The sequence below is a fragment of the Alligator mississippiensis genome, chromosome 1 (assembly GCF_030867095.1).
Source record: "Alligator mississippiensis isolate rAllMis1 chromosome 1, rAllMis1, whole genome shotgun sequence".
Classification (NCBI taxonomy): Eukaryota; Metazoa; Chordata; order Crocodylia; family Alligatoridae; genus Alligator; species Alligator mississippiensis.
The window spans coordinates 486,092,614-486,112,626 of record NC_081824.1 but is presented as its reverse complement, the minus strand read 5'-3'; the positions used below and the strand labels follow the sequence as shown (position 1 = coordinate 486,112,626).

The 20,013-nt window shown below is 55.0% G+C and overlaps 1 protein-coding gene across 1 annotated transcript; it reads right to left on the bottom strand.

Moving 5' to 3' along the window:
* Positions 1-470: 470 nt before the first annotated feature.
* LOC102563959 (zinc finger protein 721) lies at positions 471-18,931 on the bottom strand. The gene is made up of 7 exons (XM_059725319.1): positions 18,768-18,931; positions 16,548-17,176; positions 16,239-16,449; positions 14,886-15,058; positions 14,005-14,131; positions 13,280-13,396; positions 471-9,545 (listed from the first exon to the last, which is right to left on the bottom strand). Exons 2-7 carry the CDS (start codon positions 16,908-16,910, stop codon positions 5,725-5,727), a joined length of 4,812 nt encoding a protein of 1,603 aa, XP_059581302.1. The 5' UTR covers positions 16,911-17,176; positions 18,768-18,931; the 3' UTR covers positions 471-5,724.
* Positions 18,932-20,013: the final 1,082 nt, after the last annotated feature.

Genomic DNA, 20,013 nt, shown 5'->3' with positions numbered 1-20,013 from the left:
GTTTGGTGGTCCATGGCTTCCCCTGCCCCCAAATCCTTCCTCCCCTGCAGAGACTGGAAGAGTCCTTGAGAGACTCCGGAGTCTCTTATAGGCCGCCTGGTCACTGGAGGAACACATCACCTCCTGCAGAATCTGCTGGAATACCCTCACCCATTCCGGAGTAGCCTCAGTACCATCTGGTTGCCCCACTTCCCCCTGCACAGTCCCATCACTCTTGGAGGGTATGGCAGACAGGAAAGCATTGGACATGTCGCTGGGTGGCTCTCTCTCTCTCTACAGGGGTACACAGTGCTTGAATAATATTCTAGCACCCGCTATGTGGGGATTCTGGATGAGCCCCCAAAATGTAACCTGGGCGGTACTCCAAGAGGTACCCCCTCTCCGATTGAAGGGATCAAAGCAGGTGCACTAGCACTGTGGGAGTTGAAGGGACTGTCCTCCCCCTATAGAGCAGAGCCAGACCACAAACAGGGACTTAACCATATACTTTTTAATGAGAGAACAATACTGGGAACATAAGCACTATAAACCTAGGAGTCTAGGGGGCACTACAACACGCCAAGGGGCAGGAGTCAACAAAGGTTAGACACTTACAATCATTGACATATTCATCCAGTTGACAAAAGACAGGGTTAAAAAATTAAAACACAAATAGCAGAACAAACCATACTGTTTGGCGTAATATAAAAGGCACAAAATACAAAATGTCAAATAAGGAGTATAGGGCCTACGTACCTGGAGAGGAAGAAAGCACAACGACCCCTTTCCACTGCAACAAGAATTCCTCCCTGTTACTTCACTCACACCAAATCACCCAACCTGGGACTTGAACTCAATTCTCCCAGAAGTAGGCAGAAGCTGCAGCAGGTAGCCACCAGAGCTAGCACTGTACCGAGCTTCAAGGGGTTTTGGCCTTCCTGGAGTCCAGGCCTCATGTTGAGCTGACTGGCCTCTTGCTGGAGGAGATGGAAGTAGAGCTGGGAACCTCTCAGGTCACTGCTCAGATCCTTGCTGGAGCTAGGCAGCCCCTCCTGCTAGCCACAGCCTCTCATAGGGGATCCTGGAGCCCAGTGGGGAGCCTCTCCTGCCGGCCCCTTGCTGCGCTGCTGAGGATCAAACTGCCGCCTGGAGGTCCCAATCCTTCAGGTGCTTCTGGGGCAACTGCTCCCACCCCACTGGCCCAGCACTTGCCAGCTCTTTGAGACTCCTTCCTTGTACTCCCTTGCTGGTCTCCCCTGAGTCAGCCACACTGCCCATTTTATCCCCCTCCAGGTGAACCAAGGGGCCAATCAGGGAACATGGAGGGTGAATCTCTGGGGCCTGATTGGTGAGGAAAGGCAATCCCAAGTCCTCCAGTCATCTTTTATCCTTTCAAAACCCCTGGGCTAAGTCACTACCACCTAGCCCGTCACACCACCTTTGCCTTGATGCATGGAGCCCACGGGCCCTGCAGTTCAGAATCACCATTAGGGAAACTCCAGGTTTTGCAGTGTTCACCAGAGACACCTGAAGGCTCCCTGATTTCCCTGTAGTGTCAAACCTCCACTTTTGGAAGATTTCAGCCCCTGTCTGCTGCTAGGGCTGGTCCTGCCTACATTCTTAATGGCAAGGTGCAGACTCCCTTGACTCCCTGCCTTATGTTCATGGAGGAAGTGAAGGAGGAGAATGGAGTTAGCCAAACAGTTGTCCACTCTCACAATAGCCCACCCAGTGGGTGCCTCAGAAAGGTGGTGGGGCCTAGAGGGTCCAAGACTTGGATTTAGGTTTTTTTGTAGTGCTTTTAGGCAAGAGGCCCTGGGATCCAGTTCTCTTTTGCTCACACCAAGGTAGTAGATTTGCTCCCTTTTTGATGGTACAGTTTGCAAACACCAAAGGCATTAGGCTGCCATTAGGTTGCCTTTTTTGCCATGATCTCCTCACTTACACACATGACAGCTGAAGGCAGGGACCTAATGAGCTCTAAATTCCTAGGTATCCTCTTGCTAAGATCTGCAGACTTCAGCATGGCTTGGGAATCAAATGTTGTGGGAGCTTTGATCTCTGTTCCCAAGCAAGATGAGCAGGTTTCCTGGCTGGGACAGTATTAAAAGTGTAATGACACAAAACAAAACGCTGCACCTCTCTTCAGATACCTGCACAGCATGCTCCAACAGTAGGGATCCTTGCTGATGTATGAAGGACAGAGCTGTGACTTGGTGTCTGTGTGGCGTGGGATGCACTGTGCAGGCATGAGAAGGAAAAGTTCAGAGAGATTTCATAGACATTTTCATAGATTTCATAGATTTCATACACATTAGGGCTGGAAGGAGCCTCGGAAGATCATCGAGTCCAGCCCCTGGCCCAAAGGGCAGGAAGTCAGCTGGGGTCATACGATCCCAGCAAGATAAGCATCCAGTTTGCTCTTGAAGGTGTGCAATGTAGGCGCTTGAACCACCCCCAGCGGCAGGCTATTCCAGACCTTGGGGGCTCGGACAGTAAAGAAATTCTTCCTTATGTCCAGCCTGAAACGGTCTTGTCGTAGTTTATGACTATTCGACCTAGTCGTCATCCCTTGGGGCGCTCTGGTGAACAAACGTTCCCCCAGATACTGGTGGTCACCCCTGATAAACTTGTAGGGGGCCATCAGATCACCCTTGAGCCTGAGCTATTCCAGGCTAAAGAGCCCCAGGGCTCTCAGCCTGTCATAGCAGGGTCTGCTTCCCTGACCTCTGATCATGCGCATGGCTCTTCTCTGGAGATGAAGGCTTCTTCTAGGGCCCTACAACTTGAAAGTGCTGGAGCTGAATGAGAAGAGTCTCATCATGTCCATCCCCCCACTTTAAAACGTGTATATAATAATGAAAAGTAAATAATATATAACTCTATTGACCACGGGGTCATGATCTGAGTGGAATGGGCCAGGAACACATTTGAATGAGAATTGTATAAATGGGACTGACAACACGATGGGCTCCACGTGAGCTGTTACCACACAGGAAAGAGACCTGGGAGCCACTGCGGAGAGTTCAATAAGAGCACCAGCTCCATGGCCAGCCACCGTGAAGAAATCAATGGAAAATGTGAGGGCTCATGAGGAAGGGAATGGCCTTACAAGGTCCCTTCCAGGCCTAATGTCTATGCAGTTAAATCTATGAAAGGTTCTGCTTTCTGTCTGCATTTGACAGTCCACAGTCTAAAAAGGTTGGGATCCACGGCTCTAGGGGACGTTCTCATCATGGAAATGCTAGAAGAGAGGGGCTGAGGGGGCCTGCAGAGCTCACCTCCAGTCCAGCCACCGCCTGAGTAAGAATCAGCCCTGTCCAAACCAGCCCAGACAAACCCATCATCGCACTTCTTAGCCAAACTGCCACAAGCCTGACACAGAGCAGACATCACACCTGGTCCTGCGCCAGGAAAAGCAGCGGGGCCACGGTGCTCATCCTCCTGCTGCTGTGACAGGTTGGCAATCCACATGCCAGGGATCCCAGGCAGAGGCTGGGATCACACTAGAAAGGCAGGCAAAGCTCCCCAGTCTGTACTGGCCTGACCAGGGGGCCAGATCCATCTTGGTGTTGAGGAGGAATCCCTGGGATGGAGCCGAGCCCCCTGCAGATCCTCCGGGGCTGCAGGGAGTGGGGTCACCAGTTGGGCTTGGGCTTTTGGGGGCACAGGGGTGGGGAGTGCAAGTAGAAGGAGAGAGAGGAAGAGATGGGGGTCCACCCATCCCCCCACCCCATGACAGACCACCCCACACCTGCCCCAGGAGAGAACAGGCACCCCCACAGCACCCCCTGCTGCACAATGGTGGCATAGCACCGTCTGCCCCATTACAGCCCCTATCACACCTGCCCCAGGTAAGTGTCAGCCCCCACCGTAGGTCTACCACATACATACCCCAGGTGGAGTTGTCCCCCCCCCCAATTATGATGCCCCCTGCACACAATGGGGTATCACCCCTACCTACCCAACCTCCTTTCACACCTGTCCCAGGTGAACACAGATCCCACATGGGACAGACAGCAGCATCTGCGTCAGGTCCTTGCAGACCGCCCACCACATCTGGTGCCCCCCGCCCTGCAGGGCATGGACAGTAATGCCCTCACCTCCAGCCCTGTCCCTGACTCTGCAGGGGCTGCTGCTGCAAACCACCAACCCCTAGAGGGGACAAACTCAGCCTGATTCCTCCATGCTTGGCTGGACAGCCTGTGCCCAATGCCCCACCCCAGGCCAAGCACACATCACCTGTACTGACCCTAATACCTGCTCCAGCACTGCATATTGCGGGCATGCTGGCAGGGGTGCTTGCAGCAGTGTGGAGAACCTGCTCTCCCAAGGGGGGAGACACCCCCCTGGAGCTGGCACCATGCACAGACTGCCCCCCACTGCCCCAGTCACCTCCATGGTGCAGAAGGGTGGCAGTGGTGGGTGAGGGCAGGAACAGGGCAGACGTGGCTGGCTTGGGGCCCCTGATGAGCCAGTTGCCAGTCGCTCACCCAGGGTTGCTCACCCTGTGGCTCTGGCTCACCCAGCTCCGGGTCCTGCTGTGGGAAGAGGGCAGAAGTGGGTGGGAGCAGCCAGTCAGTTAGCAGCAGGGTGGGTAGATCGGACTACCTCCTGCTCCCAAGGCTTAGCAACAACCTCTGCATTGGGGTGAATCATTTAAAATAGGAAGGGGCTGGAAAGCAGAGAGATTTGCCCTGGAAAGTGTTGTGGGCCTGGGTCTATTCTCATTGCACACCTTGGGAGAGGGCACAGAGATCAACCATAGGGGTGGCATGTCCAGTTGTGTTACCTTAGTAGCAGGGAATGCATGAGAGAGAATACAACAAAGGGGAGGACAGCACAGCAGCAGCACACACCCCGTGCTGCACAGTTCTGCAGAGGCTGAAAAGCAAAACAGGTCAATAAGGCTCCAGAGGTGGTAGAAGCAGCTCATTGCAGACCCCACTGGGCATGGGCAGGTCTGGAAGAGGGGTGATGTGGTGGTGAGGAAAGGCGAGGTCATGAAGGAGAGTAGGGAATGCTTCCCCAGCCATAAATGCACTCCTCCCTGCAACTCAGGGACTCATATACCAGATCCCCTGGACCAGGAGGAAGGAGAAATCTGGGAAGCAGCCAAGGAAAGTCCCCGGGTGTCATCTGAAGTCAGCAGTCTGGGAGTAGGCACCCGAGCATGAAGGCACCTCTTCCCCTGGGAATACTGTTAGAGAATGATGGGGAATTCACAGGCGCCAAGGCTGATGCAAAGATCATCTCCTCCTCATCTCCTCCCGCAACATTGGGGCTGACCTCTGCCTGAGGTGTTTCCTCTTAACCCCCACACACAACCATACCTTGGGGGAAAGTGTCTGGGCTCTGGACTCCCACAGTTTCCAGAAGGGGCAAAGCCTGGGGGAACTCTTTCTGCAGGCCACCAGCATGAGGGAGCTGGTTTGAATGCACCACTGGTGGGTGCTGAGATGGGTGAAGCTTCTCCAATACTCAGAGCACTGATGTAGCTCCTCCCCTGTGTAGATGTACTGGTGTTCAGCACAGGCTGCAGGAGTAGGAGAACCTCTTCCTACACTAAGAGCAATGATGTGGCTTCTCCTCTTTCTGCATGCGCCGGTGCAGGGCCAGGTTGAAGGGGATGCTGAAACTCTTCCAACAGTCAGAGTATTGATGTGGCTTCTCCCCTGTGTGGACATGCTGGTGTTTGGCCAAGTGGGAGGATTGAGTGAAGCTCTTGCCACACTCAGAGCACTGTTATGTCCTCTCCCCTGTGTGAATGAGCTGGTGCTTGGCCAGGTCGGAGGAATAACTGAAGCTCTTCCCACACTCAGAGCACCGATATGGCTTCTCCCCTGTGTGGACGCGCTGGTGCCGGACCAGGTTGGAGGAAAAACTGAAGCTCTTCCCACACTCAGAGCACTGATATGGCTTCTCCCCTGTGTGAATGCGTTTGTGCTGGGCCAGGTTGGAGGATAGGATGAATCTCTTCCCACACTCAGAGCACTGATGTGGCTTCTCTCCCGTGTGGATGCGCTGGTGGCTGGCCAGCGACGAGGAAGAACTGAAACTCTTCCCACACTGAGAGCAATGATATGGCTTCTTTCCTGTGTGGACGCGCCGGTGCTGGAACAGGAGGGAGGAATAACTGAATCTCTTCCCACACTCAGAGCACTGATGTGGCTTCTCCCCTGTGTGAATGCGCTTGTGCCGGGCCAGGGAGGAGAAATAACTGAAGCTCTTCCGACACTCAGAGCACTGATATGGCTTCTCCCCTGTGTGGATACGCTGGTGCTTGGCCAGCTGGGAGGAAGAACTGAAGCTCTTCCCACACTGAGAGCACTGATATGGCTGCTCCCCTGTGTGGATGCGCTGGTGCTTGGCCAGGTCGGAGGAATATCTGAAGCTTTTCCCACACTCAGAGCACTGATATGGCTTCTCCCCTGTGTGGATACGCTGGTGCTCGGCCAGGTTGGAGGAATAACTGAAGCTTTTCCCACACTCAGAGCACTGATATGGCTTCTCCCCTGTGTGGATGCGCTGGTGATGGGCCAGTTGGGAGGAAGAACTGAAGCTTTTTCCACACATAGAGCACTGATACGGCTTCTCCCCTGTGTGGATGCGCTGGTGCTTGGCCAGGTGGGAGGATTGGGTGAAGCTCTTCCCACACTCAGAGCATGGATATGGCTTCTCTCCCGTGTGAATGTGCTGGTGGCTGGCCAGCGAGGAGGAACAACTGAAACTCTTCCCACACTCAGAGCACTGATATGGCTTCTCCCCTGTGTGGATGCGCTGGTGATGGGCCAGTTGGGAGGAAGAACTGAAGCTTTTCCCACACTCAGAGCACTGATATGGCTTCTCCCCTGTGTGGATGCGCCGGTGCATGGCCAGGTGGGAGGATTGGGTGAAGCTCTTCCCACACTCAGAGCACGGATATGGCTTCTCCCCTGTGTGGATGCGCTGGTGCTCGGCCAAGTGGGAGGAATAACTGAAGCTCTTCCCACACTCAGAGCACTCATATGGCTTCTCCCCTGTGTGGATGCGCTGGTGCTGGGCCAGGGAGGAGGAAGAACTGAAGCTTTTCCCACAGTCAGAGCACTGATATGGCTTCTCTCCCGTGTGAATGTGCTGGTGGCTGGCCAGCGAGGAGGAACAACTGAAACTCTTCCCACACTCAGAGCAATGATATGGCTTCTTTCCTGTGTGGATGTGCTTATGTTTGGTCAGGTTGGAGGAACAACTGAAACTCTTCCCACACACAGAGCATAGATATGGCTTCTCCCCTGTGTGGATGCGCTGGTGCCGGACCAGGTTGGAGGAATAACTGAAGCTCTTCCCACACTCAGAGCACTGATATGGCTTCTCCCCTGTGTGGATGCGCTGGTGCTGGGCCAAGTGGAAGGAAGAACTGAAGCTCTTCCCACACTCAGAGCACTGATGTGGCTTCTCCCCTGTGTGAATGTGCTTGTGCTGGGCCAGGTTGGAGGATAGGATGAAGTTCTCCCCATACTCAGAGCACTGATATGGCTTCTCCCCTGTGTGGATGCGCTGGTGCTGGGCCAGGTAGGAGGAAGAACTGAAACTTTTCCCACAGTCAGAGCACTGATATGTCTTCTCTCCTGTGTGAATGTGCTGGTGGCTGGCCAGCGAGGAGGAACGACTGAAACTCTTCCCACACTCAGAGCACTGATATGGCTTCTCTCCTGTGTGGATGTTCTTATGCTTGGCCAGGTCGGAGGAACAACTGAAACTCTTCCCACACACAGAGCACTGATATGGCTTCTCCCCTGTGTGGACGCGCTGGTGCCGGACAAGGTTGGAGGAATAACTGAAGCTCTTCCCACACTCAGAGCACTGATATGGCTTCTCCCCTGTGTGGATGCGCTGGTGCTGGGCCAGGTAGGAGGAAGAACTGAAGCTCTTCCCACACTCAGAGCACTGATATGGCTTCTTCCCTGTGTGAATGTGCTTGTGCTGGGCCAGGTTGGAGGACAGGATGAAGTTCTCCCCATACTCAGAGCACTGATATGGCTTCTCCCCTGTGTGGATGCGCTGGTGCTGGGCCAGGTAGGAGGAAGAACTGAAGCATTTCCCACACTCAGAGCACTGATATGGCTTCTCTCCTGTGTGAATGTGCTGGTGGCTGGCCAGCGAGGAGGAACGACTGAAGCTCTTCCCACACACAGAGCACTGATATGGCTTCTCTCCTGTGTGGATGTTTTTATGCTTGGCCAGGTCGGAGGAACAACTGAAACTCTTCCCACACACAGAGCACTGATATGGCTTCTCCCCTGTGTGGATGCGCTGGTGCCGGACAAGGTTGGAGGAATAACTGAAGCTCTTCCCACACTCAGAGCACTGATGTGGCTTCTCCCCTGTGTGAACCCGCTTGTGCTGGTCCAGGTTGGAGGATAGGATGAAGCTCTTCCCACACTCAGAGCACTGATATGGCTTCTCCCCTGTGTGGATGCGCTGGTGGTGGGCCAGTTGGGAGGAATAACTGAACCTTTTCCCACACTCAGAGCACTGATATGACTTCTCTTGCGTGTGAATGCGCTGGTGCCGGGCCAGAGTGGAAGAGTGGGTGAAGCTCTTCCCACACGCAGAGCACTGATGTGGCTTCTCCCCTGTGTGGATAACCTGGTGTTGGGCCAGCTTGTAGGAGGAGATGAAGCTCTTCCCACACACAAAGCAATGATGAGGCTTCTCCCGTGTCTGCATGCACCTGTGCCTGGCCAGGCTGGAGGGCTGCCTGAAGCTCTTCCCACACTTTGTGCAGCAGTGTGGCTGCTGCCTCCTCCGCACACACCGGTGTTGGGACAGGGCTTGCCAGCTAATGAAGTTCTTCCTGCATTCTTTGCAGTGGTGTGTCTTCCTCCCCAAATGCATGCGACGGTGCTGAACCAGGGAGAAGAAATGGGTGAAGGTCTTACCACATGTGACGCAGCAGTACTGATGCTTCTTCCTGTGCACATCCTGGGTTTTGAGCAGCACAATGCTCTTCCCCCTTTTGGTGAAGCGGTGGGGGAGCTGTCCAGAATGGATCTGGTGGTGAGCAGGCAGGGTCGAGAGGCAGGTGAAGCTCTTCCCACATGTGGCGCGTACATGGGGCTTCTCCCCAGTGTGCCTTATCTTGTGGAGAGCCAGGAGCAAGGGGCAGCTAAAACTTTTCCTGCACTCAGTGCAGGAGTGGGCTCTCCCTATGGGCTTGGCAGTGAGTTCCTGCTTCCCTCTGAGGCCCCCCACACTGCCTTGCCTTGGATGCAGTGTCTCTCTGCAGTGCACCTTTGCTTTCTGCCTCTTCAGGTGTCTCAGCATGACATATTCATCCCTGCACCTTGGGCTTTTTCTTGCTTCTTTCCCTTCTTCACTCAAATGCCCAACTAGAGATGGGACCACATTCACTGCTATATTCTCCTGCTTTGGGGGCATCCCCTGACCCTTGTGCCACTGGTCCTTCTCTGGGCTCAGGGAATCCACCTCACCCATACTCCCCAGGGAAGCCCATGGTGGCTCCAGCTTTCCAGGCCCTTCCTCAGGAGCCTGCTCCTCAGTTCTGCTCAGCAACCAGGCATGTCCTGCATGGGAGGAAGAAACACCAGATTAGTCCCTGCTCTGCTGCCAAGGGGCAAGCACTGCTATTCCTTCTCCTGGGATGGGCCTCAGAGCAGGGCAGGACTTGGCGCTTGTGTTTCCTCAAGAAAACTAGGTTCGACCAAAGGCCCAAGTGCTGGGGGTGAGGCAGTGCCAGTTCCCTGTGCCAGTCTCATCTTCCCTACTCGGTGGAGTTAGGAGGCAGACTCTCAAGGTTTCTGGCCCAGATTTCATGCCCCATCACCTCAGACCCTGATCCAAAAAACATGCGGGATATGTGCGTTTGGACAGTACCCGAATAGATTCACGTTTTAAGAGGATGAGGATGGGACCAGAGGGATCTGCTAAAAGGAAAAATGAGGCTCTCAAAGGGCTGCTGTATCCCACAGCACTGTTGGGTCCAGGGGTGGATGGTGCTGAGCCTCCACCTGACTAGGCTGACATGCTCCACAAGCGCCAGTGCTTTGGTGAGACCCATCTGGAATGCTTGCCCTAGATCTCTGGCAGTCCTGAAAGCAGCATCTGGGTACAAGGGTGAACAGCCTCGGGGTGCATGTCCAGGACTTGTCACCAGTCAGGAGTGTGTGGTAAGCACTGCCTTACACTGCCAGGTAGCAAAACCCATCATGTTTCATGCATTATCCCTCCAAGAAATGTTTTGGGAGTGGAGGATTGAGAGCAGTGATCTGCTACCTACCTGTTTCTGGGGCAATGTCTGATGCAGGGAATGAGCCCATGGAGCTTTCCTCTGCTAATGAATCACAGGCAGCCTGCACATCACAGACAGCTGCACTGGGACAAAGGCCTTGGCACAAACCTGCACACGGACTCTGGGCTGAGTCTTTGGCTTCGTGACACTCGGGGCCTCAGAGCGGAAACATCACAAGGGGAGAATCTGGTGCAAGCAGTGGGGGATTCACTTCCCCCCACAACATGAAATCTTCTGAATCCCACCCACCCCACTAACCCACTTCATGCAGCCTGAGCCCAGGATTATACACGTCCAGTGCTCCCGGTCAACTGGACAAGGGGACACCAGGGACAACCCCAGCCTCTGTCTTGTCCAGCAAGAATGGCTGGGGCACAAAAAACCCAGAAGTGAGAGACTGTGCCCATAATGGGTGAAGATAACCAGGGCAGGAGAGCCTAACAATTAGATCTGGGTGAGACCTGTGTGGCAGAAATGCCACCGTCGGTGCCCCTCTCCAGAGATCTGTCTCAGCCAGCCTGAGAGGCTGGTGTTGAATCCCTCAGGGAGGGGATCTCCCACCTTGTCTGCATGACAAAGGTCTGGTGCCTGGGAGGCAATGCTCTGGTCACCTGGGCAGGGGGAAAGGCCCGGCCCTGCGTGGGCCCAGGTAGCCAGGGATGCTTTGTAGATTGGTCGGTTTGTGGCCAGTATTGGCAGCTTCAATTGGACCGGGCTGTTGAGGTCAGAGAGGTTTTTTTTTTTAAGGGCCTGGTCCAAGAAGAAGGCAGCGATTAGCCATGCGGTCATCCAGGTGAATCTGAACCTGGCTCTCTCCTCATCACTGCATGCTCCAAGAGTGCCCAGCCTCCAGAGGAAACAACAAGCACCTCTGGAGTATGCGTGTGAGTAAGCTACTAGAGATCCGATTAGATATTTAGCTTCAGTAACTCAGATGCATGTTTAAACGGCTACCTCATCCACCCTGGTTTGCTCTATGGATTCCTTTGATATTCCTGTAAGATTTCTATGATACTGCTCTAACTTTTACCCTGTTTCCGCCCTACCCCCGGTAATCAATAAAGTTCTCCTTTGTGACGGGTGTGGGAGACTTATTGAGGGGTGGGTCTAAATTATGCCAAGGAGGCCCCTTAGGTCGGTGGACTAAGGGAGGCTTCCGAATAAGCCCCTGACTTGGGGAAGTGCCCCAAGTGCTTGCACTGGGTCTAGTACCCATTGGACGATCAGGCCTGTGTTCTCCAAGGTGCGCAGAGCCAGAAGTGAGTCCAGAGCCTTGGATGGTGGCAGCGGGAACCCCAGGCTAGCCGGTGTGCTCCAGGGAAGGGGTCGGCCGGACGGGAGGCACCCCAGGGAGGCACTCGAAGCCTGGAACGTGGTCGGGCGCAGGGAGGTGGGCGGCTTAACGCAGGAGCACCCCCTACTGGCCCGCCACAACCTGAACACGACACCCTCCTGGGACTGGTTAGTGCAGTGGAGTTACTTGTGGCAGGGCAGTCTCTACGCAGCATCACATTGCCACTCCTGAGAAAGGCGAGTGCAGAGCGCCTGAAAACCTTGGCTCCCACTGCCTCGTGGGCTACTTTTTCCTTTGAAAAGGATAGGGGGAGCCTACCCCAACAGAAAACACCTGGTGAAAGCCAAGGAGGGAAAGTGTGTGGCGGGGTACACCTTGCAGCAGCTGTCACTTGAAGTAGAAAAGATTACTAAAAAAGCAGCCTCTCAAGCTGCAAAGAGGGGAATCTGTGAAGGAGCTGCAGGAGGGCCAGGGCCAGGGCCAAGCCAGCCACAGTGACAAAAGTGATCCCATGACATGAACTAACTTAAAGGGTTTTAGCCCTTCCCTTTTTTGTCTTTGTGTTTTCCAGGATGTGGACCAGCAGTGAGTCATCAAGAAGTTCCCTTGCTACAAAGAAGATTCGAGCTTCACTGCGTTCTGCATAGTCATTGTCTTGCTTGCGCGGCTGTGTTTGTGTACCGTTATTGCTGTAGGTGGCTGTGGTGTTAACTATGCTAGACATGAAATGTAAGCACAAGTTCTGGATGGGTTCTGGAATATCTGCGAAGTGGCTACAGAAAATGGTACATCCCTGGAGCATGGCCTCCTGGGCCTCAAAAATATCAGTCATGCCAAAGATTGAGAAGGGCAGAATGACCATTTGTTTGTATTCTCATCCTTTTGTTCATATCCTTTTGTCCCTTAGCATCTCTCCAGCATTTTGCAGGGCAGAGGGGCACTGGGAGTGCTCCAGTGGCACCAAGCAATCCTTTTGAAACAACAAGGAAAGCGTTGCCCATTATATAGAAGGCGCACGATTCCCGAGAACATGTCTGGTCCCCTAAAACCCTGATCATGGGATTTTTGTCTGATCCAGAAAGCCATCTTAAATATTAAAGAATACCATCATTTGAGTACTGGAAGAGATTAAAAGACTTAGCCATAATTATCGCTGGAGAAAAACTGTTCGGCTGGTAAGGAACTTGGGGATTAGGCAATTTGGGATGAGAAAGTTATTGACGCAGCGGACAAACAAAGGAAGAGGGTGTTGTGTGCATGCTCTTACTCTGGGGAGTTCGGGGGCAGTCGTGCAATTTCTACTTGAACAGCAGGAAAACCAGAAAGAAACATCTCCCACACCCAGCGAAGAACGCAAGGCCGGAACCACCAAAGGTCGCTGCTGTAATGCCTAACAGAACCACTTGTCGGGTCGTATTACAGGGATGAAACTTGCAATAATTACTATTAAGGTTTACTTGAAATTATAGCAGCAAGGGGCCATGTCAAACACTGGGGGTCTTTGGCAAAAACAATCCTGTTGCTAACCGTTTCCACAGTTTGAATTTCAGGGAGTGGAACAACACCCGTCTGCACACACTACAGCATAAGCTATTTGAGGTCAGCACCCTGAAATGGCAGCACAGGGTAGGTCTGCAGTTTCCAGGCTCCCTTTCACCCTGGGCATGGAGCATTTGTGAGAGAGGAGTCGGGTGGAGGGGACAGCCACAACTCACCTGGCAGCACGTCCTCTGACTTCTGCATTTCCCCACGGTCCTCATCATCACAGACCCAGAGCTCCACCTGTCCTCGCTGGATGCGGCAGATCAAGTCAGGGGCAAGGCCTTGATATCCTGCTTGGGCAGTGGTTAAAGATAGTTTATCCACTGGTATTGGATGCAGAATAAGTAGGTGAAATTTGGGGAATGGAGCCAATGAACTCATTGATTATACTCAGGACTTGAAGGACAAGGGAGGATAGACATTTAGGATGAAAGAGAAGGCATAGCAGGGGGAAGAGGATGGTCCTTTTCATCCAGGTAGTGGACATATGGTCATAGGAAGCAAACACCAGTGCAATTCCAGGTAAATGAGCGAAAATGAGTTTGGACAGGACACACTAGGCAAGAGACGGAGGAAATCAGTATAACTGCACAAGCAATAGCTGTTAATGCATTTTGAGGCACAGTGAATGGCAAATGATATGATCATGGTGAGAAGGCAAAGAGAAATCCTGTTTTCAAGGGGGAAGACTCCAGGGAAGGTGACTGGATCAAATGAAGAAGGAATATATACAGGTATGAGATAGGAGAAGTCTACTCATGGACAAATCAGAGGGGAGGAAAGGGATTTAAGCCACCAGCCAAACGTTCATGAGGATGAGACTGTTAGAAGCAGGGAGAAGACAACACCACTGCAGAGCTCACATGGCTCCGGGGCAAGGCAAGAACCAGAGCTTTACCCAGGGAAACGAGGGCTTGGTGGTTCCTCAGCATCTGGTCCTGGTAAAGCCCCTTGTCTTCCTCTTCCAGCAGCTCCCACTCCTCCCGTGTGAAATACACTGCCACGTCCTCAAACACCTCCCGGAGCTGCCGGCACAAGCATTACAGCATCAGTGTCTCCTGCCCCGCTGCCCCCAGCCCTGTCTGCCCTCACTTTGCACTACAGCCCTTTGCACGCTTAGCCAGGACAGACAGGGGTACGCTAATCAGCTGACACGTGATATGCAGGGATTATGGTTTTCTCTGTTTAAAAATTGCAAATTCTCTCATAAAACAAAAAAATCACTCCCAACCCATAGCCTCCCTACCCCTGCTTGTGCCCCACAATCCCTCCCACTGCCCCGTGGCATCTGGTCCAGGAAGAGAGAAAGGCTTGTGGCAGGACACTTTCACCTCCCTGGACTTCCCAGTGCTGACCTCAGAGCAGCTGTCCTTACACCAAACACTGCAACACATAACTGAACATCCCCTTTCCCAGCACTGTCCCCCTTCCCACCGCGCTGCCCCTCTGCACTTGGTATTCAGAAGACTCTCTCTATTTAATAGTCTGGTCTGTGCACACCCTTCAATGAAACTTATCAAATGAGTGTGGAATCGAAAAACCTGTGCTGCGCCTTGATTCAGTTAATCTGTAAGTTGCAAATCCATCCTGGTTTCTGCCTCCCATCACACTAACACACATAATCAGCAGCCAGGTGCGCTGCTCACTCCTGCCAAACTGATGGGCTGGGGGGACCCTGCTGGCATCGACTGCAGAGACCCTCTGTGCTCCCCAGTCCTAGCCAGGTGGGAGAGGCTCTGCCCCAGCTGCACTCCCACCCCAACCTGGTGCCCTGCTCACCTCCATGCTCTGCCCCTGCTTCGCCGGCCTGCCCTGCCCCTCCTGCAGCTGGCCCAGCCCAGGCGTCAGGGAGCCGCTTTGTCCCCGTCTCCCTGTGGAGGGTCTCTGCAGATCCAGGTTTACAGGCCCTTCCTTGGGAGGCTGCTGATCCGCTCTGCTCAGGGCCCCAGTGCCTGCGGGTGGAAGAGAGTGCACAGGTGAGCCCTGGGGTGGTGACAGGGAAGAGCCCTGCTCATCTCCTGGACTGGCCTGGGATGCAGGGAGCTGGAGGCTGCAGTGTGTGGAAAGGGGAGACGGGAGACTCATTGTCTCACTAGCAAGAGGCTGGAGATGAGTCCCTAGAACTGCACCAGTGCTGAGGGTGATCATGGCACCGTGACCTCACTCCCTGGGAAAGGATCTGGAGGGATGCTGGTGTTGGGTCATGTCCACATGTTGGGGTGGGGAATCAAGGAGCAGTCTACTCCAGGACATGTGAAATGCTCCCAGGTGCACCGGGAGAGCAAGAGCCAGTGACCTGCTGGAATACGGACCCATCAAACTGTTCTGGCAGAGAGATTTCTGCACGGGGGACGGGTCCTCCTGCCACTGGAAAGGGGAGACCCACCGCTCCTCACCTCACATGGGGAAGGGACTGGTCCAGGGCATCCGCCTGGGGACCCTCCATGTGCTGACAGCTCCCAGGTCTCCCCTTTCCCGGGGATCTGCAGCAGGAAGGAGGCCTGGGTGAACTGCACCTGGCCGAGCCAGTGGCCACCTAGGACTCATTTCAGCATCAGCTGCACCAGCCTTTTACAGACTGATATTTTTACAACACTGATCATTAGAACAGTTATTAAATCACTGATTGTGACCATGGCAGCACGGCAAGAGCCAGTCACTTAAAGCATCTTTCTGAGAGCAGCGTTGCAGGCAGTGAGAAAGATCCTGGGCCTCGGACCACCCGCAGGGACAGAGCCCTGTCCCACCCCAGCCACACAGGTACAAACCTTGCAGCCCTGTCCCGGGCAGGGGCAGGCATTGGAGCCACTGCCCCAACCACAGGACAGCCACTCAGGCTCCTAACTGCATGCCAGGACTTCATCCTCCACCTCACCTGTCCCTGGCTCCTTGGACTCATTCAAGAGCCACTGGCTACTGCCCGCTCTGTTCCGCTCACTGTCCCCCCGTGCAGCACTTGTTTGCAGCCTGCGACCCCACTCCCACCCTGTTTTCTATTTAGTTGTCCCCCAAACTCAACTGACCTAAACCCAGCACCCAACACTAATAATGGTGGGGGGTGTGGAGAGGTAACTGCTACTGTTTGAGTGTTGACCCATGTTAAGCTTGTACATCAAAAAGGCTGGTAAGGACCTGGGTCCAGGTTGGGCGAGGGCTCCTCTTTGGGGACATGGGGCAGCTCGACCTCGGGCTCTGGGTTTTCCTGATCTCCTGCTTCCTCCAGAGGCCTGTCCTTATGATGAACCTTCAGCTGCAGCACCTGGGAATCATCAAACTCCAGCAGGGCCCCCGGGGGCTGCATCTGGTCTGAGGACCCCTCCTCGACCTTCACACGCACGGTGACCTGGGGACGAGATACATGTGTCACTGGGGAGCCGGGATCTGGGGGGGAACATCCCCCGATACGTGGAGGTGCAGATGGCACTAAACAAAGGCTCTCACCTGGGGCTTCTCATCCTCTGCCTGCCCCAGCTGAAACCCCTCAGCCAGGGCCACGGCCTGGGTGCAGGTCTCCACGTGGCACCTGCACACCCAGCTCCGCATCTCCAGGGGCAGGATGGCCAGGAACTGCTCCAGCACCACCAGCTCCAGGATCTGCTCCTTGCTGCGGCACTGGGGCTCCAGCCAGCGCCGGCACAGCTCCCGCAGGTGGCTGCAAATCCTCCGTGGGCCCTCAGCTTCCCGGTAGCGCAGGCCACGGAAGAGCTGGCGCCAGGGCCCTGGGGTGGGGAGCTCATCCCGCGGTGCCAGCTGTGGGGTCGCGGAGGGGAGCTCGGCCTCGCAAGGGGGCTGCATGGCCTGCATCGTGTCCTGCCCCCAGAGCTCTTGGTGCTGGACTGGCTCCGCTCTGGACTACACGAGGGACTTCTGCACCCTCAGCCCCTGCCTGCACGCCTCCTGGGTCCCGCTCCTCCAGCTCCCGCCATGAAGGGGAGGCCCACGGCAGCCACGGGCTCGAGCGCAGCAGCCACGTCTCCCCAGCAGGGATCTCACCGGTTGGGGGACTGGGCTCTCGCTCTCTATACACTTGTGCACGGCGCCTGTCAGCAGTGTCCGGTCTCCAGGAACACCTGTGGGAAAGGAGACAGCGGAAATCTGACCATGGATCCGAGACCCAGGACTGTAATCCTACCCCAGCCCGATGTCTGCCCAGCCCTGATGCTCCCAACTGTAAGGGTTACAATATTCAGATTTTGGAGATCACTGGATTTGCATCTGAATAAAGGCTTTTTCTGCGTCTCAGCAGAGCTGCTGACTGCAAGGCAGAATGATGTATTAAAAATAGCCTTGCAAACGCTTAGGCAAGCAGTTTTCTAACAAGGTCGCAGTGTTGTAAAGTACAGAGGCCGTTGCAGAAGAAGAAGATGCAGCCCACCAGCTATTGTCAGGAGATAAATTAGAAGCAAAACCTTGGAGAGGCTGCTAAAGTCAGCAAAAACCAGGAAGAATCAGCAAGTGACTGAGAAAAGCCAAGTTCCTGGCCTTACGCATGCGCTCTTAGCACAGAGGCAGGTAAATGAATGACATGCATAGGCAATGCCATGGTAATGAGGGCAGAGCTTGTGATGGGAAGAGAAATGGGTGGAACAATGGGGGGAGGGGCGAAGGGGGAGTGAATTTTAATGAGTGTGAACCAAGCTGTAGAAATGTCGAAAGAAGTGTTGTTCAGTGCAGGGCCCCGGTTTGTTGGTTGTTTGGGAGCTCGCCGGAAGCTGTCTCCATGCTGAATAAGGCTGTTGTGCGCGCTGTGTGCTGGCGTTTGCTCCCTGCTTGCTCTGGCTAAGGAGTAACCGGATCCATGGGCAATTGGATCATCGTCTCCCTAGTTGGGCGTCGCATAGAGTCACTTGGAGCAGTGTCGGAGCCGTCCTTCCTGCCCCTCCGGTCCCAGCGCAGGATGCGGGCACCGGGCCGGCTGGAGAAATGGGGCAGCCGCAGCTCTCCCCCCTTCCCAGCCCATCCGCTGCTCCCTCCTGCCCCCGCCCTGCAGTTAGGGTCACCCCTGCTCCCTGATTGGGTGGGACAGTGCCCAAATAGGAACTGCAAATCCTGGTCCTGGGCTGCATGACCAAGGACAGTGTTTGTCCCAAATTCACAGCGTCTAGAGGGATGGGAACCCGTGCTTTCCCTGTGCGGGCAGGCAGCGTGCAGGTGTGCAAGGGGCTGGTGGGAGCAGGACGCAGGGGCACCAGGGCACTTGCACGCCCGCACACAAGCACTGGGTTGTGAATACAGAGGGAAAGGCTGGAGAGCAGCTCCCCGCAAGGACGTGTGGAGGAGGAGAAGCAGAAGAGTTATTTGGGGGCTGGAGCCCCCCAGGGTGAGGGAAGGGGGGGATGAAGACACGGGCAGGTCCTTGGGGGGGGGAGGAGCCATGTGCCAGCCCAGATCTCTGCACAGTGGGGGCGGGGGGTGCTGCCGTCCCCAGGGCCATTTGCGACCCGCACTGCAATGCCCCGCAGCACGGATCCGCAGCCAGGCTTGAGGGGGGGAGAGGGGGGAGACCTGCCTTCCCCGCCGGGAAGGCGTCCGCGGGCCCTGCCTGCAGTGCTGGCCTCGGCCTGGGTGGCTCCTCCCGGCCCGGCGTGTCCCTCCTCCCGCCCCGCCCCGTGCCCTGCCAGCCTCCTCCCGCCCCCGCTGCCGCCCCCATCTCCCTCTTACCTTCACCCTCATTTACCCCCCACGCACCCGGGTATGCCCTGGCGGGGGGCAGGCCTGTCCGGGCAGAGCCGGGCCAGGGCCAGGGCCAGGACCAGGGCCAGGACAGCAGGCAGGCGGGCGGGTTGTGGGGGGAAGGCGTACCGCTCTGGACAGGTTCCTGGCCCTTCCCGGCCTGCTTTGCAAGCCCTGCTCGCCGCGATTGGAGGAGGCAGCAGCCTGTTAGACCCTGCCCGCTGTCGAGTGGGTAAGGTAACTAGAAGGGTAAAAGTGCTAGACTTTAGGAAAGCTGATCTCAATGAACTCAGGCGATTAGTCAAGGACGCACTGCAGAGCAGGAGTTTTGAAGTGATAGGAGCCCAAGAAGGGTGGCTGTGCCTTAAGGAAATGATCCTTCGGGCACAAAGCAAGACGATCCCCGAGCGAGGCAAAAGATGGAAAAGAGGGAAAGGGGCCAGGAGACTTCTCTGGCTGACCACAGAAATCCAGGGCAGCCTAAGGGACAAAAGGGGAGCACGTAAGAAGTGGAAACAGGGACAGATCACCAAAGACGAATATACCTCCTCTGCTCGTGCTTGTAGGGAGGCAGTTAGACGGGCCAAAGTCACCATGGAGCTGAGGATGGCATCCCAAGTAAAAGACAACAAGAAATTGTTTTTTAGATATATAGGGAGTAAAAGGAAGGCCCAGGGAGGAATAGGACCCCTGCTAAATGGGCAGAAACAAATGGTGACAGACAGGGGGGACAAGGCTGAACTCCTCAACGAGTTCTTTGCCTCAGTGTTCCTAAGTGAGGGGCAGGACAAGTCTCTCACTGGGGTTGTGGAGAGGCAGCAGCAAGGCGCCAGACTGCCGTGCGTAGACCCTGAGATGGTGCAGAGTCACTTGGAAGAACTGGATGCCTTTAAGTCGGCAGGCCCGGATGAGCTCCATCCGAGGGTGCTGAAGGCACTGGCCAACAACATTGCAGAGCCACTGGCTGGAAAATTTGAATGCTCGTGGTGCACGGGCCAAGTCCCAGAGGACTGGAAAAGGGCCAATGTGGTCCCCATTTTCAAGAAAGGGAGAAAGGAGGACTCTGGCAACTATAGGCCAGTCAGTCTCACCTGCATCCTTGGCAAAGTCTTTGAAAAAATTATCAAGGCTCACATTTGCGAGAGCCCGGCAGGACAGATTATGCTGAGGGGAAACCAGCACGGGTTTGTGGCAGGCAGATCATGCCTGACTAATCTAGTCTCTTTTTATGACC

Excerpts from the sequence above, each read along its gene's own strand:
- LOC102563959 (XM_059725319.1), bottom strand. The coding sequence starts at position 16,910 with ATGCAGGCCATGCAGCCCCCTTGCGAGGCCGAGCTCCCCTCCGCGACC. Across the intron at positions 16,450-16,547 it reads CAGAGGATGAGAAGCCCCAG|GTCACCGTGCGTGTGAAGGT; the intron begins GTGAGAGCCTTT and ends TCTCGTCCCCAG. Across the intron at positions 9,546-13,279 it reads GTCAGAGGACGTGCTGCCAG|GACATGCCTGGTTGCTGAGC; the intron begins GTGAGTTGTGGC and ends CCTCCCATGCAG.